The 18,730-nt window shown below is 30.5% G+C and overlaps 1 protein-coding gene across 2 annotated transcripts in view; it reads right to left on the minus strand.

Moving 5' to 3' along the window:
* LOC107443058 (uncharacterized) overlaps positions 1-18,730 on the minus strand; it is a 60,629-nt gene that overhangs the window by 26,094 nt on the left and 15,805 nt on the right. Inside the window, exons 3-10 of one of the 2 annotated variants that reach the window (XM_043052190.2) lie at positions 18,451-18,588; positions 16,072-16,113; positions 14,046-14,096; positions 12,791-12,888; positions 5,763-5,862; positions 5,403-5,503; positions 4,452-4,619; positions 583-773 (exon numbers count right to left, since the gene is read on the minus strand). In XM_043052190.2, coding sequence (XP_042908124.2) covers positions 583-773; positions 4,452-4,619; positions 5,403-5,503; positions 5,763-5,862; positions 12,791-12,888; positions 14,046-14,096; positions 16,072-16,113; positions 18,451-18,588 — 889 coding nt within the window. The remainder of the gene's footprint in view (positions 1-582; positions 774-4,451; positions 4,620-5,402; positions 5,504-5,762; positions 5,863-12,790; positions 12,889-14,045; positions 14,097-16,071; positions 16,114-18,450; positions 18,589-18,730) is intronic. The other variant, XM_043052191.2, reaches the window with a different exon arrangement.

Here is an 18,730-nt window from a genome sequence, read left to right on the forward strand (position 1 = left end):
TATGTAATTTTGTACTCTTGTAATTTTGAACCTAATCCAGAAGACAAGGGAACTCCTGAATCAATCAAGAATTAGGAGAAATTTGTCTTTGTGGAGCAATTTTTGATGGAACTAAACTGCATTTGCATTACATGGAAACCACAAAAACTTTTTACGATTAGCCTGACTGCAAGGGGTAATTAAACTATTAATATTCAACATACTGCAGTACTGGCAATAGCACTATCTGTTGAGGAATAAGAGAAGTATTTTTGCCATCACCGGATATTTTTTGGCCAAAATTATTTATTTATTTTTTTAAATTGGAGACAACAAATATGGAGAAATTTGAGAATGTAGGGGTAAACAGGAGATGGTTGTGAAATACAGGAGTCTTCATTAAAAAACAGGGGACTTGGCAGGCATGTAGCACTATTCGTTGTGAGATAAAATTTAAAAAAATGTTTTAACAATTAACTTCAGTTTATCACACAAAATGCCAAATCCAAAATATAATATAACATTTGTGCCAAAAGTAATCATTTAACAAAAATGACAAGTTTGACAAACTTCTGAACTAAGATCCAAAGAATGAATACTCACATTGTAGTTTGTCTGACGCACTAGGTGGGATGACAATTATAGGACGTTCAGGTGGCAGAGAGGGACGTGGAATTTCAAGAGATGGCTTACGAATTGGCTGGCTATTATTTGGACGAGTAATTGGTGTATCACGCTTGGAATAGCCCATCCCAACTAAACGAGTCGATGCTTCTTGGGCATTATTGTCACAGCTGGAAAAAGACAAAAACAACCAAAAAACATTAGTAATATCAAAGAGATTTGTAAAAATTTCAGTGAGTGGAGTTTAATTTTTTCCATGTATAAATACAGGGTACATAGCCAAATCTTTCAACAAAAAATAAGCACCTTTTAAGTACTCAAAAAATATTTTTAAGCATTATAAACATTAACAAAATGTGAAATAATAGACTTTACATAATCATGATAAAATAACTAGTTTCTGACAAAGAACTCTTTTCTTGATTATATTAGCCATTATAAAATGATAAAGAGATTTTCTTGATTCGATATCAGAGAGAGGGAAATGAAGCTTGAAATTGAGAATATTTTGCAAAATGCAGCAGAGTTGCACATGAGAGTGCAATAATCTCACCGAACTCAGCTCAGTAGACGCACATGCAGACTCGCAAGTATTACAACAAATATGTAAAATGATTTGCGCTTTCATACGCTTTGGGCCAATACACCGAAATAGATTGTGGTTGAATGAATTGTGAAAACGTTGAATAGAACAATGAGAAAGTCATGCTTTTGCATATGGCATGGCGAAAATCGGCATAGTAAAGAAAAAAAATCTCAATTTTGAAAAGGGAAAATTAACCACTTTTTAAAAACAAACAATGAAAAAACCACCTTCAAGAGTTTTTAAAAAACAAACAATGAAAATAAGCACATTTAAGCACTTTTTAAACATACTATGCACCATGAAATAGGACAGACAGCACCAGAAGTAAGAAAACATTTTTAAAATTTCAGCAACACTATGAGCATTTCCAATCTATGGTAAAAATATCAACACTTTTTTTCTTCTTCTTTAAATAGCATGATTTGTGTCTCTGAGAAGTATGCAAATTTTGTCTCAAAGCATTTGTTAATTCATGATAGAACAGACTTTAGCAAAGTCATATTAATTGTGAAATTATAATTTAAAATGCCTTTACCCATGCTATCTTAGATTTTAGGTTAAATTTTTGATTTGCACTTTCATGATTTTTCTTCTTTTTTTTTCGTACCTAACAAACTTTTGGGGATATATTACTATCTGACAGCACAAGACACCTTTTAAAACAGGTAGCAAATAAAAGGGTTACATTATTGTTACCTATTTTAAATGGATAAATAATGCTACCTATTGATTTGGTAGGTTAGGGGTGCACAACCTTTTTGAGTGAAGGGCCACTTGCACAGCCGGTTGCCTAACGCACATGTATTTAGACATGTTAATGACAAATGTAGTAATGTTTATTTAAACATTAGCGTTCCATTTTTTTTATCAATAAACTTAGTAATATCAATAACTTAGTAGTGTTATTAAAATTCATTGAAAAATAAAAAAACTTATACTTTTTTTTTTATAAAAAAAACTTGCTATTTTTATCATATAAACAATAGATTTATCAAAATAAATAAACATTGAAGAAAAGAAATGTTTTTTTTTATCATATCATGCAATACGAAAATTCATCTTAGAATTAAATTCTAATAAATAAAATNGCTATTTTTATCATATGAACAATAGATTTATCAAAATAAATAAACATTGAAGAAAAGAAATATTTTTTTTATCATATCAAGCAATACGAAAATTCATTTTAGAATTAAATTCTAATAAATAAAAAAAAACTGCAATGCCCACAGAATGAAAGTAGGAAAAAAATTTTTCCAGATATTTTCTACCCCATTTTCTCTAGAAAAAAATAAATTACCTTTAAATGGAATGCATTGAACTGCAAAGTGACATTCAACTGAAAGAAAAATTTGGGAATGTTTCTCTACTGGAGTTTCATAGAATACATATCCCGTGATAAATATCCTAATTTTCACTATCATGCTTTATTAATGTCTTCAGCTTTTGACAGTACCAATATTTGTGAACAATTATTTTCAAGAATGAAGCAGACAAAAAACAAAAATAGGGCAAAGATCACTGACAAACATCTTGAAAATGCATTAAGAACTGCCACCTCGTTCGCTGAACCCGATATCATCCAAACTAAATGAAATGAAACTACAATTTTAAAATAAATATGTACCTATACATAACTAATTCAAATTAAAAAAAAAATTAAATTATAAAAAGAAGTTGAATAATTTTAATAAAACTGCATGGAGTTAATTTTTATTTCAATTTGTTGAATAAATATTGTATACGTGGCAAAGCAAATTTTTTCTTTTTTGCAATGTGGCCCTCAAACGATCATAGTTTAGACACCCTAACAGGGTTGGCAAGTTTTTGACACATGACAGTTTTTACCGGCTTATACCATGTTTTTTTTTTCATGTCAAAAAACCCTCTGTCAAAAACCCATAGTTTTGGTAAAACTGTATTTTAATTTGAGTTTAACTGCTTATGATTTAAAATTAATTCATTTTTGGGCAATAAAATTAGAAAAAAAGTTGTTAAAAGATATTTAAGAACAAATTCTTGCATTTCCCAACATGATTATATCAAAACATACAATTTGAAGTAAAATATTAGGATACTCAACAAAATTTTCAACATTTCCAAGCATCATTTTGTTTAGCATATTACATTACTGAAGAATGTCAAGTCATTCTTGACTTAGTTGCAAGTTTTGAAAGTTTTGCTTAGCTTATTTCTAATATTTAAGAAATGCCAAATTTTAAATTCTTCTTTTTAGTTCTTGAATTTATTAATAGTTCCAAGCTTTTTTGTTTGATTGTTTATTTCTAACAATTAAGAAGAGCAAAATTTTGAATCCTTTGCAAATCAAGCTATAATGATAAAGGTAAGTATCACTATTTTCAGTAAGTATATTACAATATTTCTATATGAATGTATATCCTTCTATAAGAATACATGTACATCGTTGCAAAATCAATAGCAATCCATTTACTTACGACATTCATTTATAAAGACAATTATGTGAAAATAATATATTCAGGGTATCCGCGCACCTGGAAAGTCATGAATTTCAGTATTGAACAAAATTTGTCATAAAATGCCATGATTTTTACTATTTTTTAAAAAATAATCATGGAAAGTAATGAATTTAGGTCTCCAAAAAATCTAATTTTTAAAATGGAATCCCCCCTCCCCCCCAATTTCATCCTGTGCCCAATATCTGAATTCCTAACAAAATCATCACTCAGGCATATTTTATTAAAATATAAAATGATTTTATCATGTTCTTTAAAAAGTATCTTTAGAATTTAATTCTGCTGGAAAAAAAATTATTTACCTTTGTATTTTTTTCCAGCTATTTTATTGTTTCAAATCTTTCTTTACTCTGTTTTTTAAATTTAAAATCTATAAATATGAAGATACAGTGTATAGCAGTTTTGGTTATACCTATCACTTCAATTAAAATTATTATAATGCTTTTTTAAATTCATTGTTGCGTTTTTGTCAGAGAAAATAGTAACATCGTTAAGTCATGAAAAATTCTTGGAATTAGTCATGAAAAGTCATGAATTTGAAAATCTAAAATGTAGCAGATACCCTGTATATTGTCCGCTTCATACCATAAATTAAAGAAAACAGTAGGTTTTTGACGGTTTTTACCGGTAAAAACACGGTTTTTACCACTGTCATGTCAAAAACCAGTTTTTGATGGCAAAAACCCAACCCTGCACCATAACTGTATGAAATATCAAATTTGATAACTTAAACATGAATTCAAGATCTAAAAAGAGGTTTGTCTTACTTATTCAGTACGTCAAAAAGGACAGCTTCATCACACTCGGGGAAAACAAGTTTAAGGTATCGTAATTTCATTTTAGGAGAACTCGGGTGAGGACTTTGAAGACGGCTGTTGTAGCCTCTGTTGCCAGAGACTAAAGCTCCAATAACTTCATGCTCTTGATTATGGTACCTAAATGAGACAAGCATATAGCGTCTCATGATGATCAATGATTTTAAGTACATTGAATAATCTAGGAACACATTTAAAAACTTCTTTTACTAAAGAATAAAGTAATCAAATGTAAACAAATAAGAAAAAGGAAATGAATTAAATTGCAGTTACAAATAATACCTCACACATTTATATTTATTGCTTTTTTTTCTCAAATCTTTTAAATAAAATTATAAAATATCTTGCAGGTTTTTTATTTTCTAATCGTTCATAAAAATAGAAATACCTACTTAGAAATTAATAATTACTGAGTAATATTAATATAACTTCCTGAAAATTAATGCAATTTTAATTGAGTTTTATCATTGTAGCTATTTACTGACTCTGAACATTAAAACATACACTTCAAGTAGTTTTTCTTTCGTTATTTATTTTTATCTTTGTTCTGAAAAAAAGAGCACATAAAATTTAATAAAAGGTAATTAAAATTAAGTTTTAAAGAAAAAAGAAGTCATATCAACTTTTATCCTACATTAATGTTTTTGTTTGCAGAAACCAAATAAAACAGTTAAATAATCAAACAATGAGTTTTACATAACTTATAACCTTAACACATGATTTATTAAAATATACAAAAACATATTGAAATTAAAATTTTAAAACATGGTGAATAATACGTATGTCCGTTGTAAGTTACAAATATGCTCGGGATCAGCTGTTTTACGTAACTTATAACAATTACATACGATTTATTAAGATATCGAAAAACATGCAGAAACAAACACGGTGAATAATACGTACATCCGTTGTAAGTTCCGAATATGCTCAGGATCAGCTGCAGGGAAAAAATTCCGCAGTTTGTGAAAGAGAGCCTCATCGACTTGGAACACCTGAACTTCATTCTAAAATTTAGAAATTCCTTATTCATCAACATTCCATGTTTGTACCAGTCAAAATCAATGCCAATTCTAGACTATATTTCTCTAATTAATTTACACAGAAATGATATTTCGTGTTTTAGTATTTTTCTTTTTCAGTGTTTTACAATTCCAATACAAATGGCAAAATAAAATTGAGTAAATATTTTAGAGTAGCAAAAAGGCGTAATTTATTGAGTTAAATAAGCCAATTTCAATACACTAAGCAAAGAACCATTCAAACCTTTTGCAATTTGGGTGTTGTTTCAACCGAGAACGTCTGCGCCCTGGGTTGTCCTTCAGCTAATAAAGCACTCACCACCACATTTTCTCTGTTATGGTATCTAGAGTTGATTTTAAAAAAAATAGCTTTTAAACTTTATTTAATCAAAACTTCATCCTACAAAAATAATTTTTAAAAATTAAGCAAAGACTCAACAGGAAGCTATACCGCAGGAGACAATCTTCTTATCAAATTCTCTTTCACCGACATAAGTCAGTCAGAGTATGGAAAAAGTGAGTTCAGAGAAACCTAGATCAGCGGTCGAAGATACTACAGTACAGAACCCGTTATCCGGAAATCAGAAAACCGGAAAACCAAAAAACCGGAACGAAATTCGATAAATTTTTGCACCATTTTTAAAAAAAAAAAAATATTTCCCTCATAATATTTTAGGTTTTTTTTTCTTTTTTGAAAGATGTTTACCTTACCATCATTTTGGAAATAATCATTAGGGCGCTTTTTCATTACACGACACGATACCGACAAAATCGGACGACAAATGTGTGAACGACAATGTCGTTGCCGGATCGTTTAAGCAATTGTTTTTTCACTTGTCCGATATCGTTAGTCCGAGAAGTAGAAATTCTTGTTCATTCAATGTTTTGAGCTTGAGTGTGTAGAGACATAAAATTTAAATAATTTATTTGAACGTGTTTTGAAAAATTATAAGTTTTAGTTTTGAATTCGTTTTGGCAACGGAGTTAGATATATAATAAATGTTGTTGTGTTCTAAAATGTTTAAGAAATAAAATATGTTATTTTTTTGATAAAATTATTGGTAGTATCGTAAATTGGCGTTCATTTAATTTAGTTGGCACAAAGACCCAACAAGTGAGCAGTTGCTTGTGTTCTGCTGTGATTTTTTTCTGCAAACTTTAAATATGCCGGATGATAATCGTCGTCTCAAACTTCTTACTTTATTTTAGAAGAAAAAAGCTAGCAGTGCAGAAACGTTTTTGGGTGCACGAAATGGTACTTACGTATTAACGCCACAGCAGCTACAGATTTGGCGGTTTTTAAGTGCCGCCAATCTACACTTAAAATTATGTCTGTAATCACTTAACATTACTTAAATTCTTTAAATGTTTTAAAGTATTAACGTTTTTTTCAAATCGAATTAAAATATTAGTTTCATTTAGAATAATCTTTTTAGATGATTTTTTAAATGAGTTTTATCAAATTTATCTTATGAAGCCGTTCTATCATGTTTCAAAAAAATGTTTCAGTTGAATCAGGGAACAGACTTTATATTATTCAATCAAGCAGAAACCAGTAGTTAGATCGAGTTCTGTTTGAAATACATAAGGGTCTTTATTTGCCTTCTTATCAAACCATTACTATTATAAAAAATACCATCCCTTCATTAAAGCATATAATGAATTTATAAAAATTTTCAATGAAACTTTTATGATTGTTTACGTCTTTCAACCTCATTATAATGTAAAAAATGCAACTTCATGAAATTAAAAATTTATAACCAGACATGAGAATAAATTATATAAAACTTTTATTTTCGAATTTTACATTTGACATGATCTAATAAAATATTAAAATTGATTAAAAGAATAAAATAATGATATCAAAAGAGGAGATAAAACAGGAAAGATACACAACAACTAATAAAATCGCCACGATTTGAGGAGAAATTTGCTTGCCTAACCGACATTTGATTCCGACAAACGATATCGCCTTGTCGGATACGACATAATCGTTATCGTATCGGTGAGTGAAAAAGCGCTCCGTTGCTGACCATGTATTTTACTTGACCCTATGTCGTTCGCCGATAATCGGATCCGTTTTGTCGTTATCGTGTCGTGTAATGAAAAAGCGCCCTTAGTGTATTCCTTCACCGTTTTTTCTTCCTTTTAAGATTATTTCCAAAAAAACATTTTTTTTTTGTTGGGTTTAACAATAAACAAACTGCTTTTTGTAGCGATTCAGAAAACCGGAAAAATCAGTTATCCGCAATAGCGATGGTCAAGATCGTTCCGTATAATCGGTTCCCTACTGTACATTATTTTTATAGTTTACTACACTTAAAACTACTTTGTTTGTAATGTAGTTAGCTACAACTACCTTTTTTTAATGTGGCGACTGCGAACTTCTTTGGAATCGTTCCGGATAATCGGTTCCCTACTGTACATTACTTTTGTAGTTTACTACATTTAAAACTACTTTGTTTGTAATGTAGTTAGCTACAACTACCTTTTTTTTAATGTGGCGACTGCGAACTTCCTTGGAATTGTAGTGACTACTTTGCTCATTTAAGGAATTGAACTCTGCTGCAGAACGTAATTTTTGCCTGTATAATTTACAATGTTGGAGAAATTAATTTATACATTATGTTCAAAATGGTTTTGAATAAGAAATTGGCTTACATTAAATGTGAAGAATTGTTTAGAAACATCAACCTTTTATGCCGTTCTAGTCAGCGAATATTTAATGTTAATCATCAAATACTTGCAATTCCTTTGAAATAACATCACCGTTTTACGAGTGCACATTCGTATGTGAAAGTGTGACCAAAATGACAAATTATTTATTATTCATAATGGCTAGCTTAAATACTAGTTTCACGTGATTCTAAATACGCAATTCTTGTTAATTCACAGTCACAGGGGCATTTTTTAAAAAAAACGTCCTTTGACAGACCTGCGAAGATTTGAAACCCATCAGATTCGAAAAATGAGTTGTGTTAGAATCATGTTTGTATACTAAACTAACGTAAATAGTTGCCAGGAATTGCTAAAAACTATTTTTTTTTGCTTTTTGTATTTCGATACTCACTACACTACTTTAAAAAAGTAGCACACTATACTATAAACTACGAAAAAAAGTAGAGACTACAGTAGTTTTACTATTTGTGTGTTTGACCACTGATCTAGATGCTTCAAATGCTGAAATTTTTTCTTCTTCAAAACATTCAAATGCTAGCAAATTGTAGTCGAATTAAACAGTGGAAAATTAATAATGCCATCATTTGAGTAAATTTTGTTATTTTCAAAACATTCTTTCAGCACTTGAAACTTCATGTCTTACTTTAAGTTTACTTGAAATCACTTTTTCTATACTGAAAATTTTTAAATAAAAATGAAAGTGAACTTGCCATGAGAAGTTCCTTCCTTGGCATAGCATCCTCTTAAACAATTAAAAAAATTTTTTGAATATGAAACTTACAAATCAAGCATCAGAATACTAATAGTTTTGATTCAGATTAAGCAGAAAAATTTGAATCTAAGTTTTCAGAAACTTTTTCAGCAACGTATAATACAAAAGGGATTTCAAAAATAAAGAGATAGAAAGAAAGAAAATATTAAGGAAATAAAACTTATGCTATATGGCATTAAACAGTAAAAAACAATAAATAAATAATAATAAGTAGGTTAAATAAATAGACAAGAAATGATTTAGCTACATACACTGGTGGACAAAATTAAGAGACGGAAGACATTTTCCCAAATATCTCAAAAAATACTGAATATAAATAAATGAAATTTGGTATGGATATAGCTTATTCCATGATAATAAAGTATGCAAAACAAAAATGAAAGTGCCATTCACTGGCAAGACCTATTGCCAATAAATCCAATGTAGTCTGAACTTAAGGATAAAAGATGACAATAAAAGTGAGGCTTGTACAGTGTGTGTTGCCTCTAGTATGGTGTATGGTCACCCCTGACAGACAGACAGCATGCACAACGAGTATGCATGCTGTTAATAAGGGAGTTAAGGAGGACTTGTGGAAGACCCTCTCATTCTTCCACCAGAGCAATTTTTAACTCCAGAATGGTTCTGGGGGGAGGTTGGTGCATTGCAATAGCTCTCCCAAGAGCAGCCCAAGCATGTTCAATAGGATTCAGGTCAGGGGATAAGGCTGGCCAATCCATTTTTTGAATATCCTCGCGTTCCAGATACTCATCAACCATGAGAGCCCTATGTGGTCGCACATTGTTGTCCTTAAAAATGAACTCAGGGCCAACAGCACCTCTGAAAAGACGCACATAGGGCTCTAGGACCTCCTGCCTGTACCTCTGGGCATTCACGGAACCATTGTCAAACACATGGAACGGTGGGCGGGTATCTTGCATGATCCCTGCCCAAACCATGAGTCCTCCAACAGCATAATGTTCCCTTTCGATAATGTTGCTGGGATGGTATCGAGTTCCAGGTTCCCTCCATATCAATAACCGTCCAGAATCAGGTTGTAGACTGAATCTGGACTCATCGGTGAAGAGAACATTAGCCCATTGCTGTGTCCAATTCTGATGTTGTCTGCACCATTCTGCACACCCTCTTTTGTGGGAGTGAGTGAGTGGGATGCAAATAACGGACATCCTGGCATACAGCCCTCGTTCATGGAGTCTCCTGAAAATTGTCTTACTCGAAATTGATGTTCCTGTGGCAGCCCCGAGGCCCCTAGACAATTGAATGGCTGTAGCCGTCCTTTGGCGCTTAGCTGAAAGGAACAAATACTGATCTTCATTGGCCGTTGTAGCCCTCGGGCGACCTTGTCCTGGTTGTCTGCATACTGTCCCACTAGTTTTAAATTAACTCCACAAATTGGAAATAACACTTGGTGTTATATCCAATTCCCTAGCAATCTGAGCTTGGGACTGGCCTATCTCAAGTCTATCCACAATTCTCCACCTCATACCTTCGTCTGAACGACGATGTTCACCCATTTTACCTAAAAAGCAGCAAGAAACAATAAGATTATTCCAAAAATGCACTAAAATCTGCAACTGTGTTGAAGAGTGGAATGAGAAGAACAGCTCGATGCGGACTTTTATACCTCCTGCTGGCTTAGCAACGCCCACAATACTACGTAAACTTATGCCAGGGCCAATAGCGCTACAGTGACCATATATGGCAATCAACTGTCCAGGTTTTGTGCGGTATTTTTAGAAAAATGTGTGAAAATGCTTTCCATCTCTTCATTTTGTCCACCAGTGTATAATGAGAAAAATTTTTTTCCATTCAACTTTAGTTTTGGGTTTATCTAATCAATTTTAATTTTATTCAACATTATACAGTTGTATCACAGCTTATATAAATATATACATATATAAGTTAAAAATATTTATAATTATATACAATACCAACCAAAAGTTTAGACTCACTCTTGAATTTGTAAAAATGAACAAACAACAAGATTTTTAAACTGAAAATCAAAACAAATTAACCTTATTTTGACAAATACAGGTACACTTATGCAGTAAAAACTATAATTTTATGTATAACTTACGAATTTCATTCAATCTTGGATTCTTCAAAATATACTCTTTTAGCCTTAATCAAAGCAGTGCATAGTTTTTGGTATTCTTTTTATCAGTTTTTGCAATGATCCAGTTGAGATCTGGTTCCAGCAAACTAAGTAAAGATTCCCAAAGTGTGTTTTGATTAGTACTTCACATTTTCCTAACATTTCTATCGATTTCATCTCACAATAGCTCAACAGGATTAATATCAGGGGATTGAGGGGGCCAATCCATGCATTTGAGAACTTTTTTCTTTTCTTTTGATAAAATGTAGTTTCTACACAATTTCAATGTTTTGGATCGTTATCTTGCTGAAAAATAAATCCGTGACCAATGATTATCTGTCCACATGGAAAAGCGTAACGCTGCAATATTCTGTGATATTTTTTATCCATAATTCCTTCAATTCTTACAAAATCCCCAACTTTGTCACCGGCAAAACATCCCCAAACCACGACTGAACCTCCACCATGCTTCACAGTTGATAGCAAACATTGACTTTTCATACGTTCACCAACTGTACAATGAACATACTGCCTTCGTTTGCTTCCAAGCAACTCAAATTTTGATTCCTCAGTAAATAAAAAATTAGACAACTATTCTTAAGACCAGTTAACATGATTTTTAGCATATTGCAGTCGTTTAACTATGTCTCGTTTTTTCAAAAGAGGTTATCTAGCAGCTACACAACCTTTTAAACTATAGTCACAAAGTCGACATTGTACAGTAGTTACTGACACAGTTATCTGCCATCTTACTGAACATCTGCCTGAAAACTTACTTTGAATGCAGATAAACTTATCATCATATTTGGACGTTATTCTAGGTCTCCTTGATCGTTGTCAGCTCTTATTTTGGCCAGTTTCTTTCTTCCTCTGCAAAGTTCTGAGAAAAACTAGGTCTGGGAAAAACTAGTTTTAGAGGCAATTTGTCTACTAGAATGCCTTCTTCATGAAGCACAATAATAACTGCATATGTTTTGACACTTATTTCTAGTTTTTGACCCATACTTCTGTAATAAATTATTTTAAAAAATTTAAACTTTTTTTTTTAATATGTACCAGTTATTCTGGCAAAATAAGGCTATTATATCAGTATTTTAATATCATCTCAATTCAGGTCACACAGGATTGGGGCAAGATATACTGCACAAGAATTCCAATTAATGCTATCAAAGTAATCTGAAAATTTGAAAGTAAAAAGAGAGCCACGGAGTTGAACATTAGTGTCATAAACCAAAAAATAGGTAGACTGTTCAAGTACAATGAAAAATACTATAATGAAGAGCAGTAGGGACTCAGGGGATAGAGCGCTCGCTTCCTAACTTGGTGAACCAGGTTCAATCCCAGTAATGGATGGGATCTGAATTCCGCTCCCGGCTCACACCGACCACAGTGCTGACTTAAAATATCCTCAGTGGTAGACGGATCATGGGTTAGAGGGTTTCGTGATTTTCCTCACCAGGTAACAGAAATGTGGGTGAGTTTATTTAAAAAAGTACTCCACAAAGGCAAATTTCACCCAGTACTTGATCCAGGAGTTCCCTTGTCTTCTGGATTGGGTTCAAAATTGCAAGGCTACGCAGTTGAACACAGTAGTCGTAAACCCAAAATTGGGTCGGTTGTTCAACGACAGTTGTAAAATAAAAAAATATTATAATGAGCCATTATTTTAGATATGCAAGACATTAAATTCAAAGGAAATTTTTTTGTAGAGTAAATGAGAACTCACTGTTTCAGAAGCTTCCATATATGTCCTTCATCAACTGTTGGAAATTGCACACACAGTTTCATCAAGATCTGCTCATCTACCTCAACAGAGTTTTCTTGCTAAAGTATTAAAATAAGCAATCAATCAATACCAGACATGATAGTGGATATACAATAACTGGAGAAGGAGAATTAACTTTGAACTGTACAAGATTTAAAAACAGCCAGATATTATCAAATACATAAATATAAATAGAATGATTTGGATGGCCTATGTGATTCAAATGAGTGATGACAATACAATAAAAAATATATTGCTAGTTAGACTCGCTGGAACAAGAAAGCAGGAAAGGCTGCAATTGAGATAGGCTGATTCAGGGATGTCTGATTTCCTTGCAATTAATGAAAAGAATTGAAGATCAAAGAATGAATCAGAAGCTATTGTGGAGAAATCTTCAGAGAAAGGCATTGACCCACATTGGGCTGTCTGGATAACTGTGATGATTCCTTGAAGTTCAAAGATGTCACGGGTTTTAGGCCTTCTATCATTTACTTTCTAATATTTCAAAAAAAAAAGTTTCTAACACTGAACGATAACTTTTTCAGCATTTACTTTTCTGATTCAAAACATTGCAGTTGCGCTGACTATGCTATATAATATATGTAGGGTAATGTATGGATTCAATCTGTTGAAGATATATTTTATAGTGTGAAACCATGCTCCCCTGAACTCAATTTCAGTTTATCCATCCCAAGCCCAATGATCACAATTAACATCACTATATATATATATTACTGTGAATGACCAAAATCAAAAGAATGTAGACTTTCACTAGTGAATGTCAACAATCACAAAGTTCCTTTGTTGAATGTCTGAAATATTTATTATATCCGATTTAATATTAATTTATTCATTGATATTATACTATTTATTTCATATTTTAATATCCGCTGAGGATAGATTAAGAGAATCATCAGTGTTTAAAGAACCGGCTAAATGCAATCCAATTAAATGCATGAATACCTGGCAGTGGCATAACCTTAAAAAACATTGATGAAGGGCATATTGGGCAAACTGTATACTGGGGAGTGACACTTAACTAACTAGACCTAGTATATATTTCTGACATTTACCAAAGTGACTATGTGATTGTTAACATTCACCAGTGGAAGTTAACAACCAACAATTTTGACTTAGCTCCTTAGTTAGAAATAATATTTGCTTTTTCCCCCCTCCAAATTGACAAAGTGGAATTAATAGAAAAACAACCACTCACCTTAAATCGATACGGTGTTTTAGGACTTCCATAATTTGGAGAATACCCTCCCTGAAATTTTTTTTATTGAATTATAAATCACATCATACTAAAACAAACTAAAAAGATGACCTAAATATCTATAATACATATTAAAAGCCAATAAAAAAAATCAATTAACATACAAGAAATACATAGAACCTAGAAAATCTTTAATATTTTTTTGTAACCTTTTCATTTATAAAATTTTCAAACTAATAGAAAAAAAATTATCATTCAAATTTTATGCACAAATATCCAAGTTGCTTGATTTTTATAAAAAATATCTTTGCACTAACTTTAGGATTATTTTTACATAATTTTATTTTACTAGCTTTTACTTAAGAAGGGTCTTCAATTCATTTAGAAAACTGATGACCAGTTAACCCTGATAATGTATTGCTAAAATTTCAAACATCAGTTTTTGCGCAATGAATGAAATTTAAAGACTGTGAATTTGCAGAGTAAGTTGAACAAGCAGCACAGGAAATGCAGAATTAACAAACAGCAGATAACAATAAGATAGAATGATGCTGTTAACACTTTTAGTAAGCAGAAATATTAATGGCATTTAATAACAGTTTATTTAGAAGAGGGAAGATTATCTAACTTAAAAAAGAAAAAGAAAGGAACCATACTAAATTTTTCATACCACATCTCTGCAATTCAATTCTTTGGAAGATTTAAATAGCAGAGAAGTGTCAATTTAATTCTTTGGATTTCTTAATCTATTTCTTACAAATTATAAGAATAGATTTTTAAAATTATTTTTATGATATTTCCTTAAATTCAAGAAAATGTTCAAAAATTATATATATAGAATATTATTATACTGCCACGTTTTTTAGAATACTATGGTAATAATTCAATGAAACAAAAAATTTAATGAAACTAGATCTTAATAAATTTCAGAAACATTAGTTCTGGATTAAGAAATGTTTTACTTAAAAATACCCCTTTCTGGAAAGTTTACTTTAATAATAAATTACTTTTTATTTAATTGCATGACTTGTTAATTTGTTTTTACCTTTAAGGATGAATCCAAAGTATTAATAATTAAATTTGTAGAGTAAGAATACTAAAAATATTTGATGCAGTATATTCAACATTTAACCAAGCTATTAAGCAAAAGAAATTTGCATGCTTGTTAAAAACTCAGAAATGAAATATTACTTTGTCCAAAATTTTAAGCATTTGTCAGTTTCTATGGAAGTAATTTAAGAAAACTTTGTAGTCGATGCATGTGAAATTTATATGTGTCTTAAGAAAACAATAATTTATTATTTTTAAAGAAAACCTAGCTTTTGCAAAAGACAAATTTAGAAAATTAAAAAAAAACTCCTTTTTTAGAAAGCTATATAATATAATAAACAGTGTGCATAGCCAGATTTTTCAACAAAAAATAAGCACCTTTAAAGCACTCAAAAAACGCTTTTAATTTTTTTCCAAAAAAAATATATATATATATAATTATGATCTGTGCGGTAATAAAAATTTTTTATTCTATCTTTAAAAGTTCTTAATTTATAAACATAAAACCAATAAAATTCAAAAACATTTTCCAAAACTTTACATAATCATGATAAAATAACTAGTTTCTGATAAATATAACAGATAAAATTGTGAAAATCATGCATTTTTTGTAATTTAGAACGACAATCGACATGGCAAAGAAAAACACAATCTTTTTTAAAAAAATAGAAAATCAAGCACACTTTACAAACCCCGAATAAAAAAAAGTACCTTTGGGGGTTTTTAAAAAAAGCGTAAATCAAAAATAAGCACCTTTAAGCACTTTGCAAAAACGCTATGCACCCTGATAAATAAAGCTACAAGTAATTACACTAATTATTGCAACTATATTTTAATAACTCCAAACATCAAAGCATGAGAACTAGGCTCTTCATTTTAAATTTATACTTTCAAGCTAATTATAATTTACTGTTAGAACCTGTTAAATAAAAAACAAACTACAATTACAGAAGTATAAATAGAAAGTATACTGCACCTGAGAATATTGACGAGGAGTGTAATAATTGCTTCCAACGCCCTATAGAAAGAGTGAGGAAAAAAGCAAAGCTTTATAAAGCAGAAAGCAAAGCAAGCTTAACTCATGCACACTATGGATGGTTGACCGTGTAAAGCTAAGCACAGATGGCGCTAGGGGTTCAAATTAATCGTAAGACTTTCGGGTTACTCCCTCAAATTGATTTTTACACCTAAGCTTGAAAAAGCGCACCATCCAATATTATTATACTTATAGTGTTTGCAATATAACTAGTTCTTTCAATTTAGATTTCAACAAAACAAAAAACAAATGTACTCGGAAATCTCCGCAAGCATGCTATGTGGCAACCCAAAAAATTACAAACAGTCAAATTTTACACAACTAAAGCCAAATAAGGGATAACACTCGAAACATGGCAAACCTTACACTTCATTAATGCTTTGTTATTAATTTTCTTAAATTTGTCTCAGGCTTACAATCAGTTAGAATTTGTAAATTACAAGGAACTCTCATAAATGGAAAAAAATTAAGCTTGAATTTAAACATACAGCACATTAACAAAACTTCCTAGAATATAAAGCCTGTTTACACATTGCCTCACTAGCTTAATATAAGAGGAGGGATGCACCGGAAGTTTTCTAAATTTTTTTTGGTTTTAGGAAGTTTGTTATTGTTTATATTCAGTCAACCATCCATGGAGAGATAATATGGAGAAAAAAATTTCTACAACCTTAATAAGTTGTTAAATCAAATTGCAATTTCATTTAAGATAAAACATTTAAGCAAATCTAGCAGGTTTTAATTTGCACAATAATAAGGTTCAAAACCATATGAAGGTTATGAAGAATTCGCCCAATATTATAGTTTAACATTATCTAAAACTTTTGATTGTGTACCTCTTAGAGGTAAAAGAGGAATTAGTTTGCAAAGTGTTAGAATAGTTTTTGAATATAGTCGTAAGGTAACAAAATTTACAACCACAAGAAATCTTTGGGGAAAAAAAGAAGAAAAAAAAAAGACATACCGATTAAAAAATTGTCTGCTAAATTTTTTCTCGTTTTAGCTTGTTATTGTTTGCAAACAGTCAATTATCCATATAATTAGAAATATTAATTTTAAAATGCAAATATTAATTTACATCCTTATTTAAAATATTTATGACAAAGTACAGAATAAGACAAGCAATTTTTAAATAATTCAAAAACAAAATCCTTAACTTTTAAAACAGTTCACTAACTGTTATCAAAATAATTTTTATTCATTTTCAATTTTTTAAAAAGTTTGATTTTGAAACTCAGTCCAACAAAAGCTTAAAATATAATAAAGAGCTTAAAATGTAATGAAATAAAACATACATTTTAAAAAAATATTAGGATCCTAGACTATAGAAAAGATTTTAAGCACATACTTATGTTGAACACAAAAATCAGGAAAAAAATACCATCAGTTAGAAGAAAATACTATCAATTAAAGTAAAGAAGATCATAGATTCCAGAGCTTTTTTGACTCACTGCCAACTATGCAAGGCAAAGTTCTTGCAAACCCCCCCCCCTCAACAAAGATTTTTACCATGTTTATTAAACAACTTATCAAAAAAAAAATATTCTTTTTTACATTCATTGTATGGTATACACTTCGAAACAATAATTGAAAGTTCCTACTAGCCAATGGTTTAATGTTAAAAAATTTTTGTAGTATTTTTTTTTTATAAAACTAGGCCTTTTGTTTAAAAAAATAAATAAATTTTAAAAAAAACTCTCGCCGCAAGCTAAGTAGAGCGTAAAGTAACTTTAAAGCAAATTATATTAAAAATCCGAAGCTATTGTCATTGTTCATAATAAAAAAAAAACATCAAAACAATTTGCAAAAAAATTCAGAAAGAATTGTTTGAATTGTGAAAAGAAAGAAGGAAAAGCCATCTCAGACTTACGAGCGTCAAAAATTTTCATGTGGAACAGCAAGCAAAGTGCTATTTTCACAAAAAAATTGGTTGGTAATATTTTTCTCAATAAATTGCTGAATTAATAAGTGCTTCAATAACACGTAATTTAATAACATGTAAGTCGAGTTAAATATGTATAGGTACTTCAGGGCAAAATAAATATTAATTTTTAAATGTACTTAATTTTTTTTCTATGTGTATTCTAGAAAATCCTATCACCGTCTTAGAAAGTCTTCAATGCCCTCAAAGAGGCAATAGCATCCATGCTGGGAACCTATTCTTTAGAATCAAAAATTTGTTTTGAAACTATGTAATATAATTCTTTTATCTTGACATATCATTATATATATATATTTATATTGTTAATCTTTCAGAATAAATCCTTCAATACTTTATAAGAAATACAGTTTAAAAAAAAAGCACAAATTTATACTAACAGATGATGAAAGTTCTTCATCAATGTATCTCACATTTGTCATTTGATTGTTGGTGGGGGGTGAGCTAGGAGGAGGTGGTGGAGGAGGAGAAGTAAGCGTAATAGAGTAGCTACCAGAACCATAGAATGGAGGATAGGCCTATGAAAACAGAAAATGAATTGAGAAATTAAATGAACAAAATTGTGGCATAAAATTTCAATTAGATTAATCAATAATTTAGAACATGAGGAACTATAATGAAATTACAATGGAATATCATTATATTGTACCTCATTATAGC

This window comes from Parasteatoda tepidariorum, chromosome 5 (genome assembly GCF_043381705.1).
Source record: "Parasteatoda tepidariorum isolate YZ-2023 chromosome 5, CAS_Ptep_4.0, whole genome shotgun sequence".
NCBI lineage: Eukaryota > Metazoa > Arthropoda > Arachnida > Araneae > Theridiidae > Parasteatoda > Parasteatoda tepidariorum.